Raw genomic sequence first — 22401 nt, 5'->3', positions numbered from 1 at the left:
TAAAAAGAAAACACATGGAGATGAAGGCTAAAGTGCCCAGGGAGATAAAGTGTATATGCATGGTGAGGGTTGGGGGGGCGCTGGTGAATAGTAAGGATGAACCCCAATCTTGAGGCCCAGTGTTACCGAAGGCAGGCCGATGTGGGCTATTGCAGAGAGCCAAAAGTTGATGTTGTCTGTGTGACGGAAATGCAAGCCAGTTGCCTGAAAGGGGGAAAAAAAGAGAAGAGAATCCATTTCCACAGCTGTCAGAGTTCCCTCTGAGCAGAGCTCAGACCACAGCTTGGAGAGTCAAGTGGCTGGAGGAGCCAGAGGTCCCTGCCCCACCTTCCCACACAGAACAACAGAAATCACCAGAATGGGTGACCTGAGGGATATTTGAGAAGGATGGCACAGGGATGGGGTTAGCCACCTTGTAAGGCTGCCTAGGAAAGGGAGTGCAGAACTGGGATGGGAAGGAGGCAGGCTGGGCTAGCCAGGGCACGGGGGAGGAGCAGGGTGCCCGGGAAGTACCTCCAGGTGGCAAAGCACACAAGCCTCTGAATGTACACAAACTGCAGGTAGAAAAGTCTTCTTGGAAATGCTCATACGAGGGGGCATCTCGAAGCCCACCCATCAGGCGTCCCTTGCTAGGGATAATGTACGCTGCCTGACTGGGAGACGTCAACTGAAACCTGTTGTCCCAGTGCAATGATCAGTAGCACTCTTTTCATCCCCCAAAGTATCCAGGTTTGGACAGTAAGTTATATGGTCACTGTACGCTCACAGCTTTAAGAAGGAGCAATTTGAGAGGAACGAGGTAGAAGGTGGAGACCTCTATTCCTCACCTGGTACCGCAGCTGCTCCATATCATAGATCTTCTTCCAGGGAACCACGGAGGGTGCAAAACGGTGGCCCAGCTTGGCCAGCAGCACTCCATTCCGCAGGTTCTCCTCCAGCTCCACGGGGGGAGGAAGCTCCTCCTTCAGGCAGGCCTCCATCCAGCTGAGGGCACAGGAGCACGAGAGCACCTTCTCACCCGCTCTTCAGCCCACGCAGCTCATTCCACCCACAGGCCCTTCCCTGCCTCTCCTCTAAGCAGCCTCTGCCTCCCCTGCCTCCTGTTGCTGCTCTACTTCCAATTCCCCTTTGCCCATTGCCTGGCTGTTCCCACCTTCTCCCACGCTGCCGCACACACCTGCACTGGCCAGTCCTCAGCCCCCACCGACCCCAGAAAATCTCCCCTGACAGATCCTAAACCTGCTCACCTTCGGTGCGGCTTAAACAGGCTCTTATCTCTTACATGATGTAACCCCTCATCAATCTGGTTATGCATCTGACTGTTGAACCAAATTGAATCTGCTCTCTTGTCTCATTCTGCACGTTCTAGGACAGTGATGGCGAACCCATGACACTCATTTTTTTGGGTTGATTTTTCTTTGTTAAGTGGCATTTAAATATATAAAATAAATATCAAAAATATAATACTTTGTTTTACTATGGTTACAAATATCAAAAAATTTCTATATGTGACACGGCACCAGAGTTAAGTTAGGGTTTTTCAAAATGCTGACACGCCGAGCTCAAAAGGTTCACCATCACTGCTCTAGGAGAACCCAGGTACAGAAAGGTGAGGTCTGCCTGAAAGATCTACACAGCCCATAACCCAGCTTTGATGATGGTGAGGTAGTGGGGAACACCCAGGGTTGAAGGAAGGGGAGTAGCCCAGAGGGACACAAAGATCACAGCCCTTGGAGTCAGAAAACGATCAATGTTTCTCTCTCATTGGTGTTTCTGTCTCTCTTTCCCTCTCCCTTCTTCTCTCTGAAATCCAATAAAAATATATTTAAAAAAATAAAAAATAAAAATAAATCTTCTGCTCTACAATAGACAATGTCAAGAGAATGAGAAGACAAGCCATAGACTGGGAGAAAATATCTGCAAAACATGCCTCCGATAAAGGACTGTTATCCAAGACATTTAAACCCAGTAAGAAAACAAACAACCCGATTAAAAAATGTGCCACCTTAACAGACACCTCACCAAAGATATACAGATGGCAAATAAGCATACGAAAAGATGCTCCACGTCACATGTCATCAGGGAAATGCAAATTAAAACAATGATGAGGTTCTGCTTCGAGGCAGTCAACCCCTTCTATCTAGCCTGGAACTGGGCCATAGCCTCAGCCACAATAGCTGCCTCCCGAAACTTTCCAAGCATGGGCCACCTCCACCCCACTGCACCCCGTTTCAGTCCTTCATGACAATGTGTAACAGGATCTGAGCATTCTACACAACGAGGAAATATGCTTCCTAAGGGAGTGGGTGAAGAGCATGAGGGATGAAATACCACCTGCTACTCATAAAACTAACTCAGAAGAAAATATCAAGGAAGAAAAATAGTAAGAAGGTGGAGGAAAACATAAAGACAGAGGAACCATCAAGTGACGAAAGTGACCTGAAATTGACAATGAAGATGTGACTGAACCAGACACTGATGCCCCTCAAGAAATTGGAGATGAAAATGTAAAGATAACTCAGGAGATGATGGATCAGACAAAAAAAAAAGTGGCTGCCACTGATGCTCTAAATTAGCAATTCTCAACCTGTGGGTTGCGACCCCTTTGGGAGTTGAACGACCCTTTCACAGGGGTCGCCTAAGACCATCGGAAAACACATATATAATTACATATTGTTTTTGTGATTAATCACTATGCTTTAATTATGTTCAATTTGTAACAATGAAAACACATCCTGCATATCAGATATTTACATGACGATTCATAACAGTAGCAAAATTACAGTTATGAAGTAGCAACGAAAATAATTTTATGGTTGGGGGGTCACCACAACATGAGGAACTGTATTAAAGGGTCACGGCATTAGGAAGGTTGAGAACCACTGCCCTAAATGATGGTGAACTACAGAAAGCCAATGACTTGTTCACAGATGCCATCAAGCTGAATCCTCACTTGGCCATTCTAAATGCCAAGGCAGCCGGTGTCTTTATCAAGTTACAGAAGCCAAATGCTGCCATCTGAGACTGATATAGCTATTAAAATAAATCCTGATTCAGCTCTGCCTTACAAGTAGCAGGGGAAACCACACAGACTTCTGGGCCATGGGAAGCAGCAGCCCATGATCTTGCCCTTGTGTGTAAACTGGATTACAACAAAGATGCTAGTGCAATGCTGAAAGAAGTTCAACCAAGGGCACAGAAAATTGCAGAACATCAAAGAAACTGAAGGGCAAGAGATCAAAGAAAGAATGGAAAGGGTTAAGAAGGCTTGAGAAGAGCATGAGAGAGCCCAGAGGAAAGAAGGCAGATCACAATTAGGAGGTCAGTATAGCTCTTTTCCAGGTGGCTTTCCTGGGGGAATGGAATGGGAGGGGGCATGCCTGTACTGGCAGGAATGCCTGACATCAGTGAAATTCTTAGTGATCCAGAGGTTCTTACAGCCATACAGGATTCGAAGTTATACTGGACTTCCAGGATGTAGCCCAGAGCCTGACAAATATATCAGAGTATGAGAGCAACCCAAAACTTATGAATCTCATCAGTAAACTGTCAGCCAAATTTGGAGGTCAAGTGTAATTCCCATCTAAAAAATACAGCCCGCCCTAGCTGGTTTGGCTCAATGGAGAGCGTAAGCCTGTGGACTGAAGGGTCCCAGGTTTGATACCAGTCAAGGGTACATACCTGGGTTGCAGGCTCGATCCCCAATGAGGGATATGCAGGAGGAAGCCGATCAATGATTCTCTCTCATCATTGATGTTTCTCTCTCTCTCTCTCTCCCCCTTCCTCTCTGAAATCAATAAAAATATATTTTTAGAAAAGAAATGTTAAAAATAAAGCCCTTGCTGAAGGAAAAGCAACTTAGATTACCCAATGGATGTCGCAATAATACAAACATGTGTACCTCTGATCTTCTCATGAAGAAAACTGTGTGCTTTGAAGAGAATCCCTATCCCTCTGCCCCAAATGCAGCTTTAACATTTAAGTGGTTAGCCAACAGGATATTCATTCAGGTAATGTTTTCCTACTAGGAATTACAAACTTCAAATGCTTTTAAACCTTAAAAATATTTAAAAACAAATTAAAAGGGTATGCTAATCTCTACATTTTTCTTTTTTAAAAGAAATTATGAGATATCAACATACAACTATTAAATGGCCAAAATCTGGAACACTGACAACACCAAATGCAGGCAAGAATGTGGAGCAATAGGAACGCTCATTCACTGCTGGTGGGAATGCAAAATGGTACGGCCACTTTGGAAGACAGTTTAGTGGTTTCTTAAACTAAGCATACTCTTTCCATATGATTCAGCAATCATGCTCCCTGATATATACCAAAGTAGTGGACACTTATGTCCACATAAAAACCTGCACACAGATGTTTATAACAGTTTTAATCATAACTGTCCAAACTTGTAAGCAACCAAGATGTCCTTCAGTAGGGGAATGGATTAATAAACTGGTACATCCAGACAATGGAATATTATTCATCGATAATAAGAAATGAGCTATCAAGTCATGAAAAGACATGGAGGAACCTTAAATGCATATTACTAAATAAAAGAAGCCAATCTGAAAAGGCTTCATACTCTATGATTACAAGAATATGACATTCTGGAAACGGCAAAACTATGGAGATGATAAAATGATCCGTGGTTACTAGGGGTTAAAGAGGAGGGAGAGGGAAATAGGTGGAACACAGAGAACTTTTAAGGCAGTGAGAGAATTCTGTATGATACCATAATGGTGGATACATGCCGTTATACATTTGTCCAAACCCATAGAATACACAACACCAACAGTAAGTCCTAACGGGTCTTATGGGTGATAATGATGTGTCAGTATAGGTGCGTCAATTGTAACAAATGTACCACTCCTGTGGGGGATGTTGATAAGGGGGTAAGCTGGGCATGAGTGGGGGCAGGAGGTAAATGGGAAATCTCTGTATCTTCCTCTCAGTTTTACTGTGAACCTAAAACTACTCTAAAGAAAATAAAGTCTTTTTTTAAAAATGTTGCTGGTTCAACTCTCCCTTTCCCACAGAATGGACTCTTGTCTTTTGCATTTGCTTTGGGGGCAGGTGCCTGGGGTGGGCAGGGTAGGAAAGGGAGACCAGAAAGAGACAGTCCCTCTGCTCACCGCTTGGCTTCCTCCAGCCGGCACAGGTACTGATAGGCAACGTTCTGCCGCCTCTGCTCATCCATCTCCTCGGCTGTGAGGCGTTCATCTGAGGAGTGAAGGGAAGGCCAATGAAGGGAGCGCTGCACAGAGGGCCATGGCAGTGAAGCTGCTTCTTCCTTAAGCAACTCTGCTCGGAGACCAGAATCATCTCCCAAATATGTTTCCCATTTCCCAGGACAACCCGACTCCAATCTTCTGCTCCCATCCAGTAAAGCTATTCTAGTCAGCACCCTGGAGAAGGGTGGCCTTTGAACCCTGTATCAGGGGGATCTGTCCTGTATCGGAGGAATTCCTTCCCATTCCTCGTCAATCTTCCTAACCTCCTCCTTCCCAAGTCTACATGGACCTTCTCTCAGTTAATTCTCAGTTCTCCAATAACTGACTTGTGTCATCTTCCTTAAGTACTCTTCCTGAGGCTAGGTTAACAGAACCAACTAGGGCTCATCATTCAACGGCCATTCATTCATTCAATGCCTCCTATATGGCAGTCACTAGGCTAGTGGACCACTACTCTCAAGAATACAGATATAATTATTAGAACAGAACAACACGTAAGTAAAAAAACTCCAACCTAATGTGTTAAGTGTGATTATAGCACATGCATAGTTTATACAAGCAGCAGAGGAAGCAAAAGATTCTACCTATGAGTAGAATCTTTTTTTCTTTTTTAGTATATTTCTTTATTGATTTCAGAGAGGAAGGAAGAGGTAGAGAGAGTGAGAAACATCAATGATGAGAGGGAATCATTGATCGGCTGCCTCCTGCACGCCCCCCACTGGGGATCGAGCCCACAACCCGGGCATGTGCCCTTGGCCAGAATCAAACCTGGGACCCTTCAGTCCACAGGCTGACACTCTATCCACTGAGCCACACTGGCTAGGACCTATGAGTAGAATCTTAAAGAATGAACAGGTGAAAAGGGGGAAAAGGCATTTCAATAGAGAGAGCCACATGAAAAAGGCCATTCACTTGGGATTAAGTGGAAGGACAAAGAATTTTAAAAGATCACAAAGGTATCTTTATTCTCCTTTTTGGTACAGGTCACCTGAGGAGGAAATAATCTCCAGGCTAAATAAAATGCAGACAATACTATGACCCCCAAACTCAAGAACAGGGGCTCCCTTAAATGAGTTAGCATTCATAGTTTGCCTTAGCCACAGCCTCCCTTTATCCTTCTCCTTCCTTTTCTCCCCCTCCCTCTGGTCTCCTTAGAGAAGACGATACAAATTAGATATAATGTCTTTTCAGTATATCCTATATCATAAAAGCCTAATATGCTAAGTGTCTGGTCATCTGGTCAGCCATTCAACCAATCAAAGTGTAATATGCTAATAATATGCTAAGGCCGCTCAACCGCTCGCTATGATGTGTACTGACCACTGGGGGGCAGATAGTCAACCAGTCGCTATGATGTGCACTGACCATCAGGGGGCAGACGCTCTGACCGGTAGGTTAGCTTACTGCTGGGGTCCGGTCTATTGGGACTGAGTAAGATGGGACAGACATGCCCTGGAGCCCTCCTGTGGTTCCTCCCCAGCTGGCCAACCTCCCATGTCCCTCCCTGGCCCAGACTGTGCACCAGTGGGGTCCCTCAGAGCCTGGCCTGTGCCCTCTTGTAATCTGGGCTGAGGGACACCCCCCAAGTGCACAAATTTCGTGCACTGAGCCTCTAGTATATATATATATATTACTGATTTCAGAGACGAAGGGAGAGGGAAACAGAAACATCAACAATGAGAATCATCGATTGGCTGCCTCCTGCACGCCTTCCACTGGAACCAAGACAGAAACCACCGGGCACTTGCCCTGACCAGGAATCAAACTGTCAAACAGTGACTTCCTGCTTCACAGGTCAAAGCTCAACCACTGAGCCACACCTGCTGGGCTCAATCTGTCTTTGATTCAGCACCTAATGTCATTCCCACTCTTTATCATATTTCTTCTTTATATTGTGTATCCTGCAATGATTTGGGAGAGGGGCAGGGCTTATTTGAATTGGCAGTTAAGCAAGTTAAAACACACACACACACACACACACACACACACACGTTCAAATTTGAAAGCACTGGCCAACCGCAGAAAACCCATCAGTTCCTCCAATGGGGTGTATAAGGAATGTGTTCGTTGCTAAGCATGGAAAATAAACCAGTAAGTGAATGATATCATCTCAGAGTTATGAATCGAGGACTATGAGACATGGGCAGGGCTTTGTACATGCACACACAGAGTCTAAAAAAAAATATATCAGTCTTCCTGCCCTACTGAAGTCTGGAGCTAGCTTTCCTTCAACAGATTGGTGGACATGGGCTTTGTTTTTTGAATCCCAATGGAGAGGAAAAAGGAAATGTTGCCTTTTATTCAGAAGGTCTGCTGGAAGCCTTTCTGCTACCCCATCCTTCTCATCCCAGTCTCTCTTTCTAAAACAGTGTTTTTGAAAGTGTGGTTCATGGACTAACTGTCCAGACCTACTGGAGCTAAAGCTCTGGGATAGGACTCATGAATTTGCATTTTAAACAAGCTCCCCAGATAATTCTGACACCCTAAAGTTTAGTAGGCATCTGGAAAAGGCATCGAAAAATCAAGGAGCCCCTATGGGGGGAAAAAAACACAACAATGTTCCTCCCACTTTCTAAGTCCTTCTGGCTGGGCTAATAATCAAATTAACATGAGACAGATTAACAGGAGAAATTTATTATGGATGTACATGCCATAAAAATATGAGACCCAAGGAGGCATGGGGCAGTTGAGGCTTATATGCCATTCTCAACAAAGGAGACGGAGGCAGGGGTCTGGGATTGCAAACGGAAACTAGATAAGTCACCTGTAGATGAAAGAGAGCAAACATGTGGTAAACAAATTCTTGCTGGGCCACCCAGAAACAAGGGTGCACAGAGGGGAGTTCAACAAATAGGCTTCCCTGGATTTCTCCCTGTCTATCACGTTTAGTTTATAGTATATTAAGCAAGTTTTTCTGAATTCTTTAAGTGGGTAAGGAGAGAGGGTCACAGGTTCTTTCTGAGTCTTGTGTTTCATAATAACTAGCTTAAAATCAATATCCCAAAACTAGCCTCCCTCACACCCTCCTACCATCGCCACACCCCCCTCCCCCAGCTTCCAGTCCCCTAGCAGCGCTTAACGAGCAGTGCAGCAATCAGTAACTGCTGAACTGTAAGGAGCCATCCAGACCACCTACCTACATTCTCTCAAAATGTAGGAGCCCTAGAATTAGGGAATAAGGGAGAAAACCCTTTGTAAGCACAGAAGTCGGGGAAGTTTTGCTGCTCAGAGCTTCATTCCTGCCCGCAGGAGTCTGGACTCCGTGCTCCCTCCCCACTGAACACAGTCCCCCAGGCCTTGGACTGATAGACCCCGCGCCCAGCCCCGCCCCAACCTCTCCCAGGGCCACCGAGTCCCCGACAGGGCACACCACCGCGGGGCCCTCCTCGGCCACTTCTGACACTCACAGACCGCCCGGCCAGGGCCCGCTCCTCTCCCTTCCATGTTTTTCCTTCTCCAGGTTTGAATCTCCCGCCGTCCGCCACTGTACCTCACCGTCACCACAGTCAGCGAGTACTTCCGGTATGCGCGCAGGGAACACTGGGATTTGTAGTTCTAGGTTGCAGAGGCGCGCCACCAGGTGGGGAGGACAAGAGTACCCTTGGGCTTCCCCCCCAGCAGTACCTAGGTTGCTATTCCTCCAAGGCTCCTTAGTTGCTAAACCGTCTTAATTTCAAGTAGCTCCTGCCCTTGTCCTCGCCTTTATCCTTTTATCCCAGTATTTCCATTAACCTCGCTCCGCTTTCTATAGTATTCTTTGGTCCCACTAACTTGATGACCTGCACAGATAAATAAGCACAGTAAATGCCCTAAAGAAGCTTGCTGTTCTGGAATGAGTGATAAACATATAGTCAAATAAATTAGAGGCCAGTGATACACAAAGGATAAGAGTTAATTGTTGTAATGAAGAGCAGTGAAGGATAGGACGACTTCCTTGAGGTGACAGCTGATTTGGGTTGAAAAGTTAACAAGGATTCAACAGACTAAGGAATTTCAGTCAATGGAAATAGCATGTGCAAAAGCAAGGAGGTGAGTTCAGGAAATTAAAATAGGTTCAGTTTTATAGGAGAACAAAGCTCAGCCAGGGAGATGCAGTAAGTAAGCCAGGAAAGGCACAGAACCAGATCTTGTAGGCCCTGGGGCACCATGGTCTGGGGAGCAGTCATGTGCCAAAAAACACTTTAAACATAGCTCAGAGCCAGATTTACATTTTATAAAGATTTTGCAGCAGAGGCTTGAAGGGGAGTGAGGCTAGGGAGAGAGACCAATTGGGAGTTTATTGCAACAGCACAAGTGAGAGAAAAATACGGTGTGGGGAGCCACCTATTGTCTTCACTAGCAGACAGGTGTGGACAAGGAACCCGGAAGGCTGGTGACCCTTGAAGCCCTGGCAAAGGTCAGGGCTGTGCACCCACTGTTAGTCCAGACAATGGTAGCTGAAGCAAATTCCCCATTTACTATTATGTAAATCCTTGCTAAAGGGCAAGTCTGCCTATTACTGGAAATTGCCTACCTAAGGGCTATGGGTGTATCCCAAACCAATAAAAGGCTGGTGAGGCCTGAGCACCAGTGGAAGTCCTTCCCCTTGAGTTGGACTTGCCCGCCTTGCCCCCCAATATTTCCAAATTATTATTTCTTGTCTTGTCTCTTTCATTTGTGTGTGGCTCCTCTTCCAGATCCTGAACCCTGAACCACGTGGGACCTGGGGGGGAAACAAATACATATAAATTTACACAATAAGGGTTTGAACAAATAAAAACAATTATAACTACAACTATACCGAAAAAATGTAGGGTTTTTTTGTATATTGCCATCTAGTATTTCTCCTTTTGCCCTTCTCCCCATGCCACGTTCAAGCAGCTAGACAGCCTAGGTTCCTAGTCTCAGGGGAGAAATGTGAAGGGGGAAAAACAGAAACTATCCAAACCTTCAGAGAAACAGAGGAGACTCAGGGCTGAGACAGAACCGTTTGGGAGATGTGGGGTTTGAAGAGAGTGCGTATTCTCTGAGACCAGAAGGGATTCCCCCTTGCCCTCCACCACCAGCACCAGGGGGGAAGTAGGAAGAATCTAGATGTTGGTGGCTCCTGGTGATAGAGATCCCACTCCCTGCTTCCTGGGAAGGACTGGAGGAGCACCGGACCCTGAGAAAGAACAGTTGCATAACCAGCCGGGCAGCTATGCCTTCAGACTGTTGTGCAGAAATCACCCAACCCAGCCAGAAAGGAAGTACCTAGAAGACTTGCTCCCTCTTCTGGTCGTGATGAGGTCCCTGAGTCTGAAGGGACAGGTAGATGAGAAGAAAGGAGATGTCAGTGGAGAGCAAATAGGTGGCCAAAGACCAGATGGGCCTCCCCTCTTAAGTCTTAGCACCCATACTTCCCCTAACTTGGACTCTACCTTGGGAGAGAGGAGGAGGCAAACCAAACTGACTCACATTGTTTCCACCACCCCAGTGGAAGCTTGAAACAGGAACTAAATAGAGATGTAGTCTCAAATACCAGAGTTATAGACCATCACATTAATGTGTATTGAGTGCTTATTATAGGTTGGTACTATATTTAGCACCATCTTATAAGTAACCATCTTATAAGATCTTCACAGAATAGATGAGGAAACCCAGGCTTAGAACTGAGCCAAGATTCAAACTCAGTCCAACACTAAGCTTGAGTTCTTGTTCTTTTTCAAATTCATTTATTTTTATTGATTGATTTTTTAATGAGAAAGAGAAACAGTGATTTGTTGTTCCACTTATTTATGCATTCATTGGTTGATTCTTGTATGTGCCCTGACTGGGGATCAAACTCACAACCTTGGCATATTGGGATGATGCTCTAATCAACGAGCCACCCAGCCACAGCCTCCACGCTTGAGTTCTTAATCACTATATACTATACCACTTTCAAGGCTATGGCTATGAGACTGTAGAGGAGAGGGTACACTGGAGAGAGGTTTCAGAAGTAGAACCAATAGGATTGAGAGCTAGAGGAGAGGGGGGAGTCATGGGTTTCTACCAGGTTTCCAGCTTAGGGACCAGGAGCATAGAATGGGTAGATTTGAGGAACTAGGAATTTTGCTTGGACACACTAAATTGAGAGGTATACAATTAACAATGATTAGCTTATCAGTGATGTTAAAATCAGAGGGGTGAATAAAATGTTTGTGGAAGAGTATATAAAGGGAGAAAAGAGCAAAGGGCAGAGTGTTGGGGAACACTGGCATTTAAGAGGCGGACAGAGAGCCCAGAAAAGGAGACAGAGAAGTTGGCAGAGCAGGAGAAAGAGAGTCAGGGACACAGAAGCCAAATAAGGAGAGAGCTGCAAAGATATGTCAGATACAGCAGGAAATCAAACAAGAAAATGATTCCAGAAAATAATCACTAATCACTCAGAGGTCTTGAGAACCTTGGTGAGAGAGGTTTGGTCTCTGTCCCCTTCCCAGATCATCCTCTCTCCTTAAGGGAAGCCTGTGGAGGCAACCACAGACTGAGCTGCACTTTTGGTTCTGGCCAGGCTGTCATAGTTCTGAAGGCCCAGGCCTGGGGTAGAAGCTGCAGGCAGCTGGGAGAGCCTGCCTCTGGCACGGCACAGCAGGCACTCAGCAAAGGCTGACAGGCAAATACAGGTGAGCCCAACAATGTCCTTATAACTTTGTTTCTGGCAAAGCCCTACTACTTAAAAGAGGCCTTTCCCCAAGAAAAATGAGGACATTTGCTTTCTGATGCCGGCACCCTTGGTGAATTGGGGTAGTCGGTTCCCATTGTTCTGGGACCTGCTGTCCTCAAATTACGCAGAACTTGGAGGTTTCAGATCAGTGGAGCTGGGGAAAGGAGTCTGGGGACAGGAAGGTCTTCTGATCTCCAGGCCTTTGCTAACCATCAACCTTTCACCCTGTTCCCAACTGTGAAACTACCACTCAGAAGTAGTGTGTTAAGTGTGTGTGTGTGTGAGAGAGAGAGAGAGAGAGAGAGAGAGAGAGAGAGAGAGGACACACACACACACACACACACACACACACACACACACACACACACACACACGCTTGGCTAATTAGCCCAAAGTTAGAAAACCTGAGATCTAATCCCAGCTGCATGACTGCTTTGTGACCTCAGGCAAGTCACACCTGCTCTCAGAGCCTGGTCCCCTCCTCTGAAATGAGGGTATGGGTAGATGATCTTTGAAGTTGTAACTAGTAACAAGCCCATGACACTTTGATTCATTGCTTCAAGTGAGAGACTTGAGGGTGTCTCTGCAGGTGGGCAGGAAGGGCAATGAAATTCAAGTTTCTGTGCCCAAGCACCAGCAGGGTTCAGCACTAAGATAGGGCACCTCAGCTGTCAATCAAAGAATTCCCTAGGAGTGGAGGGCGGTACCTGGTTGTCGGGTAACTCGCGGAAGCTCTGAGCAAGGAGCTGCTAGGGGATGTAACCCAACCCAGAGGGACCATTCCAGAAAGCCAGCTTCGGAGGAGATCGAAAGAGGTAAGGCGTCCTATGGCTGGGACCCCAAAACCTGGTGATCGTAGCCAGGAATGCCTTAGGGATGGAGGCCTTGAAGAGGCAGATTTCCTAGGTGTTCTTAGGAGCAGGAGAAATTTCTTTTAAAAGAGGTAGACTAGAGAGACAGAATCCTCATTCTTGGAAGTTGGCTCCTTGCCAATTCAATAGCCTCTTCCGCTTTGTGACCCCAGTGCCTCTTATGGCTCCTGGCACAGAGCAGGGGGTCACTGAATATTCATTGAACTGACTTGAGATTAGACAGCAGGAACACCTAGATTGTGAGTGGATGGGTGTATGTGGAGGCACAGGATGAGATGATGGAGGAGAGGTCCTGTGTGTATTCAGTTCATTCGTCCATTCAATTATTCATTCGCTAAACATTCTTATTATAGTAAAATATGTATAACATAAAATGTATAGTTTTAAACCATTATAAGTGGCATTAAGTATACTCATATTGTGCAACCATCAGACCATTCATCTCCATAACCTTTTTATTTCACGTGATAAATATTTACTGAGAATCTACTATGTGCCAGGCCCTTCAAGTTGCTCCAAATCTAATAAGAGAGATAGACAAGAAAGTCAACAACTCTCAGCCAGTGTGATAAATGCCACAAAAGGCATAAGGTGCTATGGGAGTGTAGAGGGACCCAGCTGGTGGAGGGAAGGGGACTTTCTGAAGGAAGCTATTACTTGAACTGAGTCTGGAAGGAGGACTAAGAATTTGTCAGGACATTAGAGAGAGTTGATATCATGCCCATGGGAGAGATGAAACAAGGTGAGATGGCACGAGAGAAATTCTTAAAACTCTGAGGTTCACACCAGGGCGGGGGTAGAGCTGAATTGCCCTGGAGCAGTGATTTTGTGTGCTGTGTCACACTGGTGTGCCACAAGGATTTTTAGAACACTGATCTCTTTTCCCTTAGATTGTTAAATACAACATGACAGCAGCCAATTCAACCATAGCCATCTGGTGTGAATGAATCGAAATTATACTTATTTTTTGTCAGATTGACAAAAATACGTTTTTTGGTGTGCTGCAGAATTTAAAATTTTTTTTAAAAAATATCATGTTTTTATTATTTTAAATATATTTTTAATTAATTTCAGAGAGGAAGGGAGAGGGAAAGAGAGAAACATCAATGATGAGAGGGAATCATTGATTGGCTGCCTCCTGCACGCCCCCTACTGGGGATCGAGCCCACAACCCAGGCACATGCCCTTGACTGGAATCGAACCCGGGACCCTCCCGTCCGCAGGCCAATGCTCTACCCACTGAGCCAAACCGGCTAGGGCGTGCTGCAGAATTTTAGTAATCATATGTTTAGTTTCCATGTGCCATGAAATGAAAAAGGTTGAAAATCGCCGCGCTGGAGGGATCCTGCTTTGGAGGAAGCGAAGGCTGACATGTTGAACCCTGTGCTTTCCATTGTCAGTACTATGTCTTCCCCCAACCCCGAGGGTACCCCACAAGAGCCTGAGACTGAGCCCTCCAGCTCCCAGGAGAAAAAGAAGAGAAGCAAGTGTCAGCAGCATGAGGCCAGCATCCAAGACCTCACCAGGGCTGGCCACAGGGCCCTCCTGGCTCGCCAGAACCATGAGGCCTTGACCAGCTTCCAGAGGGCGTTCCTCCTGGCCTCCAGGGCCTCACGGGGGCGGGACACTCCTCTTCTCCGGGCCTGTGCCTTCAACCTGGGGGCTGCCTACGTGGAGACGGGGGACCCAGCCAGAGGCCTTGAGCTGCTCCTAAGGGCCCAACCTGAAGAGAAGGCACAGGGCAGGTGTCATGGTGACCAGTGTTTCAATGTGGCTTTGGCCTACCAAGCCCTGGGCCACCTGCCTCAAGCGTTGGCCTGGTACCACAGGGCCCTGGGCCACTACCAGCCCCTGGGTGACCAGGGCCAGGCCCAGGCAAAAATGGGAGCCTGCTACCAGGCTCTGGGACAGCCTGAGCTAGCAGCCCAGTGCTTGCAGGAAGCAAGCCAGGCCTATGCCCAAGCAGGGCAGCCCCGGGCGGCAGCCCTGGCGTTGGGGGCTGCGGCGGGGTGTATGCTGAAGAGCGGGCAGCACGGCGTGGGTGAAGTGGTGCAGGTGCTGGAGGAGAGCTGGCGGCTGGCGGAGATGAGCACTGAGCGGCGACTGCTTGGTGAGGCCTTTGGTCAGAGAAGTGTGGGCTCTGACCTGGCGACACTCTGAGAGGTGGGGTGGAAGCAGGGGCATGTCTGTGGCGGGGGAAGGGGATGGTGGGACCCTTTGAGGACGGGACAGGGGTCTACCTGGCTACCAGTGACCCCGGCCTTGCCTTCTAGGGCAGCTCTATAACGACCTGGGCCTGGGCTACTCCCAGCTCCAGCTGTTCCCACTAGCACTAGAGGCCTTCCTGCAGGCCTTGCCCTTGTGCCGGGGGCCGGGAGAGGAGGCCACGGTGCTGAGAAACCTTGGGATGGCCCACAATGCCCTTGGCAACTACCAGGAAGCCCGGGGGTTTCACCAGAAAGCTGCTGACCTGCATGGTGAGTGCCAGGGGCCCAAAGGCTGAAGAGTGAATGGACCTTTAGGACTCATTATGGGGTCAGGAAGCCCAGAAGCAGGGGGCTGGAGATGCAGGAGATGGGATAGCCGTGTAGGACAGAGGGTTGTGGGCCCGAAGGCTGAGGCCTAGGAAAGGGAAGGCAGCAATGGGCAGAAGGAAGAGCTATCAATACCTGCCTTGCCTGCCTCACAAGATCATTGCGTGGCTCAGAGTCCCCAGGGAGAGGCGTTCAGGCCAAAACTCGGGACTGAGGAGCAGCTGAATGTGGTGCTGAAAGCCTGGGCCTTGAGGCACATCTGGAGGTGTGTTGGGGCTGAGCACTGGCATGCCTGCAAACCCTGTTCTGGTTGTTGAGGGGTGGGGTCCTGATACCCCAGCGGCCAAGGTCCCTCTTAGAATTGGGTGGGCTCTGTCATCAGGTTCTGTGGGGCAGCGGTGGGAGCAGGGCCGGAGCTTTGGCAGCTTGGCATTTGCGCTGAGCCAGCTGGGGGACCACAAGGCCGCCAGAGACAACTACCTCCATGCTCTGCAGGCTGCCCAGGACACTGGTGAGGGTGAGGGGGTTCGTGGGTGGCTTGGGGGTGCTGGAGCAAAGGCTGAGTCCTTGGGGCTGGTGGGGAGGCAGATTGGGAGTTGGGGGTAGGGAGTGCCTCTGGTGGGGGGAGGGTTTGGGAGGTAGGAGCCATAAAAGGACCTCTCAGGCTCTCTTCCCCAGGGGACGTGAAGGGGCAGTGGCAGGCCTGCGAGGGTCTGGGGGCTGCTGCAGCCAGACTGGGGCAGCATGACCAGGCCTTGAAGTACTATAAGGAGGCGCTGGCCCAGTGTCAGGTGAGACCTCCCATCCCCAAATCTCCCTCTTCCTGTTGGCCTTCTCCGGCTAACAGTCCTGCCTCATGTCTCGTCTTCTCTGCGTCATTCATTCACTCATCGAACATGCACTGGGCACATGTGTGCTAAGTCCTGGGACACTACTGAGAGGAAGAATTTGTCTCTGTCCACAGTTCTGGGCAGGACCCTGGCAAGGGCATGGGGATGGGGCAAAAGAGAAGGAAGTCAAAACCCCCTTCCTTTCTCCCTTTCCTGTTTCTTTCTTCCCCAAATCCCAGAGAACCACAAAGCCCAGGCCCTCCCCATCACTGCATTATCCTCCCTCTCCCCAGAAGGAGCCAGATTCTGTGCGAGAACGGCTGGTGGCCAAGCTGGCGGACGCCATGAGGACCCACTTGGCTCAGGGTGGGCTGGACCCAACTCACACCCCGGTGAGCTGACACCCGAGACGAGGAGCTGGGGGCGGGGAGAGGTTGCCTGGAGGAGGCAGAGGTAAGGTAAGCAGAGCTGATGTTCTCGGGGATGCCGTGCCTGACTGCTCTTCTGTGTTCGCGTGCCCTGGGCCAGCATAAGGTAGAGGTATCACTTTCCTGAGGCCGCCTGGGGGTGGGAGGTGGGCGGGGTATTGTGGCCTGTGTCCAACTCTAGGGCTGTGCCAGGGCTTTAGCTGAGTGGTAACGAGCTCAGTGCAGTTAGGGACCCTGAGCCACACCAAGGATGAGGCGGTGTTTTAAGTCTTCGGCTGCACTTCTCAAAAGAGCCACAGGATGGGGGCAGTGCTCCAAGGAAGTCCCTCTCTCCCATCGTTCTCTGGGGCCGTTTCTCCGGGACCTCCACCATGCTCCTCTGGCTCTCCACCTCTCAGCCTCTTCAACTGCCTGCTCCCCCACCCTCTGAGATGCCCTCAGGAAACCTCCCATCCCAGGAATTGAAATTACACTTTAGTATTTATTATATTTATTTAATAGATTTTATGTCTTCTCTCTCTCTTTTCTTTTGTTAATCCTCACCCAAGGACAGTTTTTCCATTGATTTTTAGAGAACAGAAGAGAGAGAGAGGGAGAGAGAGAGAAAGAGGAAGATCAATGTGAGACACATTAATTGGTTCCCTCCCACCACACCCTGACTGACCAGGCGGAGATTGAACCTGCAATCCAGGCACATGCCCTTGACCAGAACTCGAATCTGCAATCCTTCATTACGTGGGTCAATGCTCCAACCACTGAGCAACACCCGCCAGGGCATGTCTTCTCTTATTTTAAAGACTGGGACACCCTATTTATAATTTGCAAGCAATATTAAATTAGCCTGCCCAGCCAGAATGGCTCAGTTCGCTTGAGCATCTTCCTGAGCACCGAAAGGTTGCCGGTTCCATTTCTGGGTTGCGGGCTGGGGCACATACGGAAGGCAATCAATTATTGTTTCTCACACTGATGTTTCTCTCTCTTTCTCCCTTCCTCTCTCTAAGCATGTCCTCAGGTGAGGAATAAAGCGAATTAAATCAGCCTGGTACAGAAAGAGGGCTGAATTGGGAGTCAAAGGACCTGGGGTTCCACCCAAAATGGGCCACCAGCTTTCTGTGACTTCGCTTTTGGAGGCCTCAAGCAGGACGGGGTGGTGGTCAGGCCCTGGCCACGTCTGACAGTCCGTGAGCCTGAGCTCTAACATGATAGTTCCTAGTGGGGACCTTGACCGAAGAGAAGGCCTCACCCGGAAACTGTATTCTCAGGCCTGTGGCGTGGCCCAGTTTGCTCTGGCACTTCTCTGTCTCTGGGGCCAGGTCTCTGGAGGGACCATGCGCTCACGTGCACATCCACAGCCATGTTTCTGAAACCGATTCCCTTTACTCCCCTTCGTTCCCAGGTCTCAGCTCCAGGGAAGCCTCGGCCTCCGGGTGGGGCCGGCCCGGCAGGGACTCGCGCCAGACTGGGAAGAAGCCCCGCAGAAGCAAAGCACAGGTGAGCGGGGTGGGGCGGGGCTTCTGGGTGGGTGTGGCTTCTGGAGGGTGTTGGGAGGTGTTGCAGCAGTGCTGTGGGGGTTGGGGGCCTCATAGGTACCCCAGGAAGGAGGGCACCTGATTGGGTGCCCCTTGGCCCCGTTACCTGACCCTATAGAGCAGTGGTTCTCAACCTTCTGGCCCTTTAAATACAGTTCCTCAGGTTGTGACCCAACCATAAAATTATTTTCGTGGCTACTTCATAACTGTCATGTTGCTACTGTTATGAATCGTCATGTAAATATCTGATATGCAGGATGGTCTTAGTTCGACTGCCAAAGGGGTTGCGACCCACAGGTTGAGAACCGCTGCTATATGGTATAGTATAGTATAGGGGCAGTGCTCCACGTAAGGTTTTATGTATTCTCTCTCTCTCTCTTTTTCTTTTTTCTCTTGTTAATCCTCACCCAAGGATAGTTTTTCCATTTATTTTTAGAGAGCAGAAGAGAGGGAGCGGGGGAGAGAGAGAAAGAGAAAGATCAATATGAGAGAGACACATTAATTGGTTGCCTCCCACCACACCCCGACTGACTAGGCGGAGGTTGAACCTGCAACCCAAGCACATGCCCTTGACCAGAACTCGGACTAGTATAGACCTTTGGGTGGTGGAAAGACAAAGAGTTGGAGGAGGGCCACGAGGAGAAAGAGGAAGAAGGCTTCATGAAAGTTCCCTGCGACTGGGTTGGCTTGGGCAGGGACTGGAGTGGGAGTAGGCGTAGGCTGTCCTGGCTGAGGGGAGCACTCTCCCCACTCCCTTCTTTCCTCCCACCGCAGACCTAACACCCAGAACCAGCCCTACCCCCATTTTTGCTCCTCTCTCAAGACCCTGGCCCATTTTCCCGACTCTTTCTGGGTCACCTCTTCCTCCTTGCTTCCACAGCCTTCCTAACTTCTAGGTCTGCATCTCAGAGCACCAGGGTTTGTTGGAAGCCTACTAGGTGACAGGTAACTGGTGCTTTTCTTTTCTTTCTTTTTTAAATATATTTTTATTGATTTTTTACAGAGAGGAAGAGAGAGGGATAGAGAGTCAGAAACATCGGTGAGAGAGAAGCATCGATCAGCTGCCTCCTGCACATCCCCCACTGGGGATGTGCCTGCAACCAAGGTACATGCCCCTGACCGGAATCGAACCTGGGACTCTTCAGTCCCCAGGTCGACGCTCTATCCAGTGAGCCAAACAGGCTAGGGCAACTGGTGCTTTTCTTACCCTACCTTGCTGCTTACTAGTCTCTTCCCTCAAAGGCTTCCGAATCCAGCAGCAGAGTTCCTTGCTAGTTGCTGACTTGAATTCACTGACATCTTTTCAGTGTGTTTCCTTCCCGGCACTGCAAGTCACCCCCATGCCTAGCCACTAGACAGCCCAGGCTCGTCAATCTTACCCAAACCATAGTCCTTGGTGTACATACCTACAGTGACCAACACATTCCCTCACACCTCCCTCCTTGTTCTCCCAAAGTCTCTCTTCCACCAGGATGGTTCTGGACCTAGGGCCCATCTCTCATTTGGAGACCATTCCCCGCCCCCCGCCCCCCCCCCCCAAAATGGAGTGCTCTGGCATCCTGGTACCCAGTGGCCCCCAAGCCAATGAGTGGGTCCCTGGGGGAGGGAAGGAGACCTGGCGAATGGATAAAGGGAGTAGGAGAGGATGTGACTTTGGACCATTTTAATGGGACATTATTGCTGTTAAAGTTGGGGGAAGGTATGGACTGGTGCTTGGGGATATATAGTGCTCTGAGCCTCTTTGTCTTTGCTCCTTAGTAATCCGAACGACTTTTACCCAGCTCAGGAGGCCTGGCCGGTCCCCTGCCTCCTGCACGGCCTGACCGTAGACCTCAGAGAAAGGAAGAACGCCGCTGAACGTGGGGATATGCAGCTTACATCTCCTCCCTACTGCTCCGCTGCCCACCGGCAGAGGTAAGGGCTAGAGAGGGCAGCAGAAGCTGGAGTCAGAGCAGGCTGCCTCTGCTCTTCCATAGCCACTCCCACTGGCAAGCTCTGCCCTGCCTCCTTCAGGTCATTCAAACAGCCCAGGGAGACCTCCGGCAGGGACCCACCACGGAGACCCACCACATCTGGCTTCTGCGTGATCATGTGACCCCACCCTACTGGCCTCAGCGGTACCTCCCCAACATACACACTTGAGGGTGTGGTTTCTGGGACCAAGACCCTTCCCAGTGTTCAGTGCTGCACAGACACGGATGAGAACACAGGCAGCAAGCGGGCTCCCGAGCAGGCTGCGCAAGGGCTTTGCAGTCTCAGCGCTGAGGCTGCGCTCCTTGCTGGGAGGTTTGGACCCAACGGCCAAACGCGAAAAGGGAAATGGATGGTGAATCTCCCCCTGTTCCTTCTGGATCCAAACCTCATGATCACTTAGGCCAGTGGCTCTCAACCTTCCTCACGTTGTGGTGACCCCCAACCATAAAATTATGTTCGATGCTACTTCATCACTGTAATTTTGCTACTGTTATGAATCGTCATGTAAATATCTGATATGGCGACCCCTGTGAAAGGGTCTTTCGACCCCCAAAGGGGTCACGACCCACAGATTGAGAACCGCTGACTTAGGCCCTTTCCAGTTCTAAAAACTATAACTTCTTGACCAAGAGGCTTTCAAGTCAATGACTCTCCAGACCTCCATTTTCTCATATGGGAAATGGGGCTATAATACTATACTAGAGAAGGTACAGCTGAACCAACCATGCACTCCACTTCCTCCATGAAACAGCAGGGGCTGGATGCAGGCCCGAGGCCGGTAGCCTGTGGCACAACTGCTGCCAGTAGCCACAACAGTGATATTCAACATGGGTTTTTACTCACTTAGCACATGCCACACATTGTTCTAAGTGCTTCACAAGTATTTTCTCCTTTAATCACAGCAGGCGAATACCCTTTCACAGTGAGGAATAGAGAGCAAAAAAATCTACCTATGTTTGTCTTCCCAGGTCACGCTAGTAAGCGGAGAAGCCGTGATTCTAACCTAGGTAGTGAGTCCCTTCTTCTGTAATGCTGGGCAGTTCCACGCCCGGTTAAGCCATTGTTTACTTGACACAAATGTATTTATGCTGGTTGTATGTGTTATTGTAATTTAATTAAATATTATATAAATTGCTGAGCCGAGAGTATGATTAGGAATCGAATCTGCATCCTCTCAGTGCATGGGACGACGGGGTTAGGTGCCCGGTAGGGGACGTGCTGGAGACAGCTAATGAAGTTTCTTATAGATGTTTCACTATCCCTCCCCCTTCCTCTCTCTCTCTAAATCAATAAAAACGTATTTAAAAAAAAATAAAAACATATTTGTAGAGGACCTACTATGTGCTGGGCACAGAAGTAGGTGCTGGGGACACATCTGTTAATCTTCCTTATGTAAATGGAGTATATTATTTTGTCTTGATTAGGATGCAGTTTTACCAATTATATAACAAAAGCCGACATAACAGTGCCTTTATCCAGAGAGAACTCTATTCCTGTCTCATATAAGTAGCCCCGGGCTAATATAGTGCTCTGTGGAGCTTGGGGAGGTAGGCAGGATACTCTGCCATCCTCAAGCTGGGACTTACATCTCATGGTCTAATGATTGCTCCGGCTCCAGTATAATACCTTCCTTCTAGCCAGTAAGAAGAGGAAGTGGAAGAAAACAACTTTTTTAAGGTTATGACCTATCAGTTACATATATCATTTCTGCTCAAATCTCATTGGTCAGAGTTTAGTCACACGTGCATGGTTAGCTGCTGCATGGAAGACTGGAAAATGCAGTGTTAGATGGGCATCCATGTGGCCAGATAGATTTCAGGGATTCTGTTATCAAAGGAAAAAAGAACAGATTTTGAGGGATAAGTAGCAGTGTCTGCCACCCAGGAGTATTGCCAATTCCGTATCACTGGCTCTACCATTTAATAGCTGTATTATCTTAGAAAAATTACTTGGTTTCTCTCTGCCATTCAATTTCCTTATCTATAACATGAGGATAAAAATATTTCATAGGATTGACAGGATTAAATTAGATAATCTATGTAAAGCATCTGGCACTCAGTAGGTGGTCAATCCATGTGCCCTTTCTAAATTGACTTTGAAGGTATTTCCCAAAGAAAACTCCAAAATTGAGAAATAGCAACAAAGTGGACTAGGTCTTGGGCACTGCCTTCTTGGGAACAGCTGTCATTTGGTTGTTTGGCAAATTCTGTGTGTGTGTGTGTGTGTGTGTGTGTGTGTGTGTGGTGGGATGAGATGCTTTGTGTCATTATTTTATAGTTACATCTCATGAAAATGAAATCAGCAGTGACAAGCCTTTAATTACATTCATATGC

At 48.4% G+C, this 22401-nt stretch overlaps 2 protein-coding genes and 1 pseudogene across 3 annotated transcripts in view; 2 read left to right on the top strand and 1 right to left on the bottom strand.

Annotated features, from left to right (window-relative positions):
- Positions 1-8739, bottom strand: part of IQGAP3 (IQ motif containing GTPase activating protein 3) — a 40157-nt gene extending 31418 nt beyond the window's left edge. For both annotated transcript variants that reach the window (XM_059675444.1, XM_059675446.1), the window contains exons 1-4: positions 8645-8739; positions 5139-5226; positions 828-984; positions 127-204 (exon numbers count right to left, since the gene is read on the bottom strand). In XM_059675444.1, coding sequence (XP_059531427.1) covers positions 127-204; positions 828-984; positions 5139-5226; positions 8645-8681 — 360 coding nt within the window. In that variant the 5' untranslated portion in view covers positions 8682-8739. The remainder of the gene's footprint in view (positions 1-126; positions 205-827; positions 985-5138; positions 5227-8644) is intronic.
- Positions 1655-3576, top strand: LOC132221055 (hsc70-interacting protein-like; annotated as a pseudogene).
- Positions 8740-14177: 5438 nt separating the features above from the next.
- Positions 14178-20306, top strand: TTC24 (tetratricopeptide repeat domain 24). Its single transcript, XM_059673738.1, has 7 exons — positions 14178-14883; positions 15047-15250; positions 15690-15818; positions 15986-16098; positions 16431-16529; positions 17962-18056; positions 19853-20306. Exons 1-7 carry the CDS (start codon positions 14178-14180, stop codon positions 20010-20012), a joined length of 1506 nt encoding a protein of 501 aa, XP_059529721.1. The 3' UTR covers positions 20013-20306.
- The last annotated feature ends 2095 nt before the right edge of the window (positions 20307-22401 follow it).

The sequence above is a fragment of the Myotis daubentonii genome, chromosome 18 (assembly GCF_963259705.1).
Source record: "Myotis daubentonii chromosome 18, mMyoDau2.1, whole genome shotgun sequence".
NCBI lineage: Eukaryota > Metazoa > Chordata > Mammalia > Chiroptera > Vespertilionidae > Myotis > Myotis daubentonii.
The sequence above is the reverse complement of the archived record's forward strand: the minus strand, read 5'-3'. Positions and strand labels throughout refer to the sequence as shown.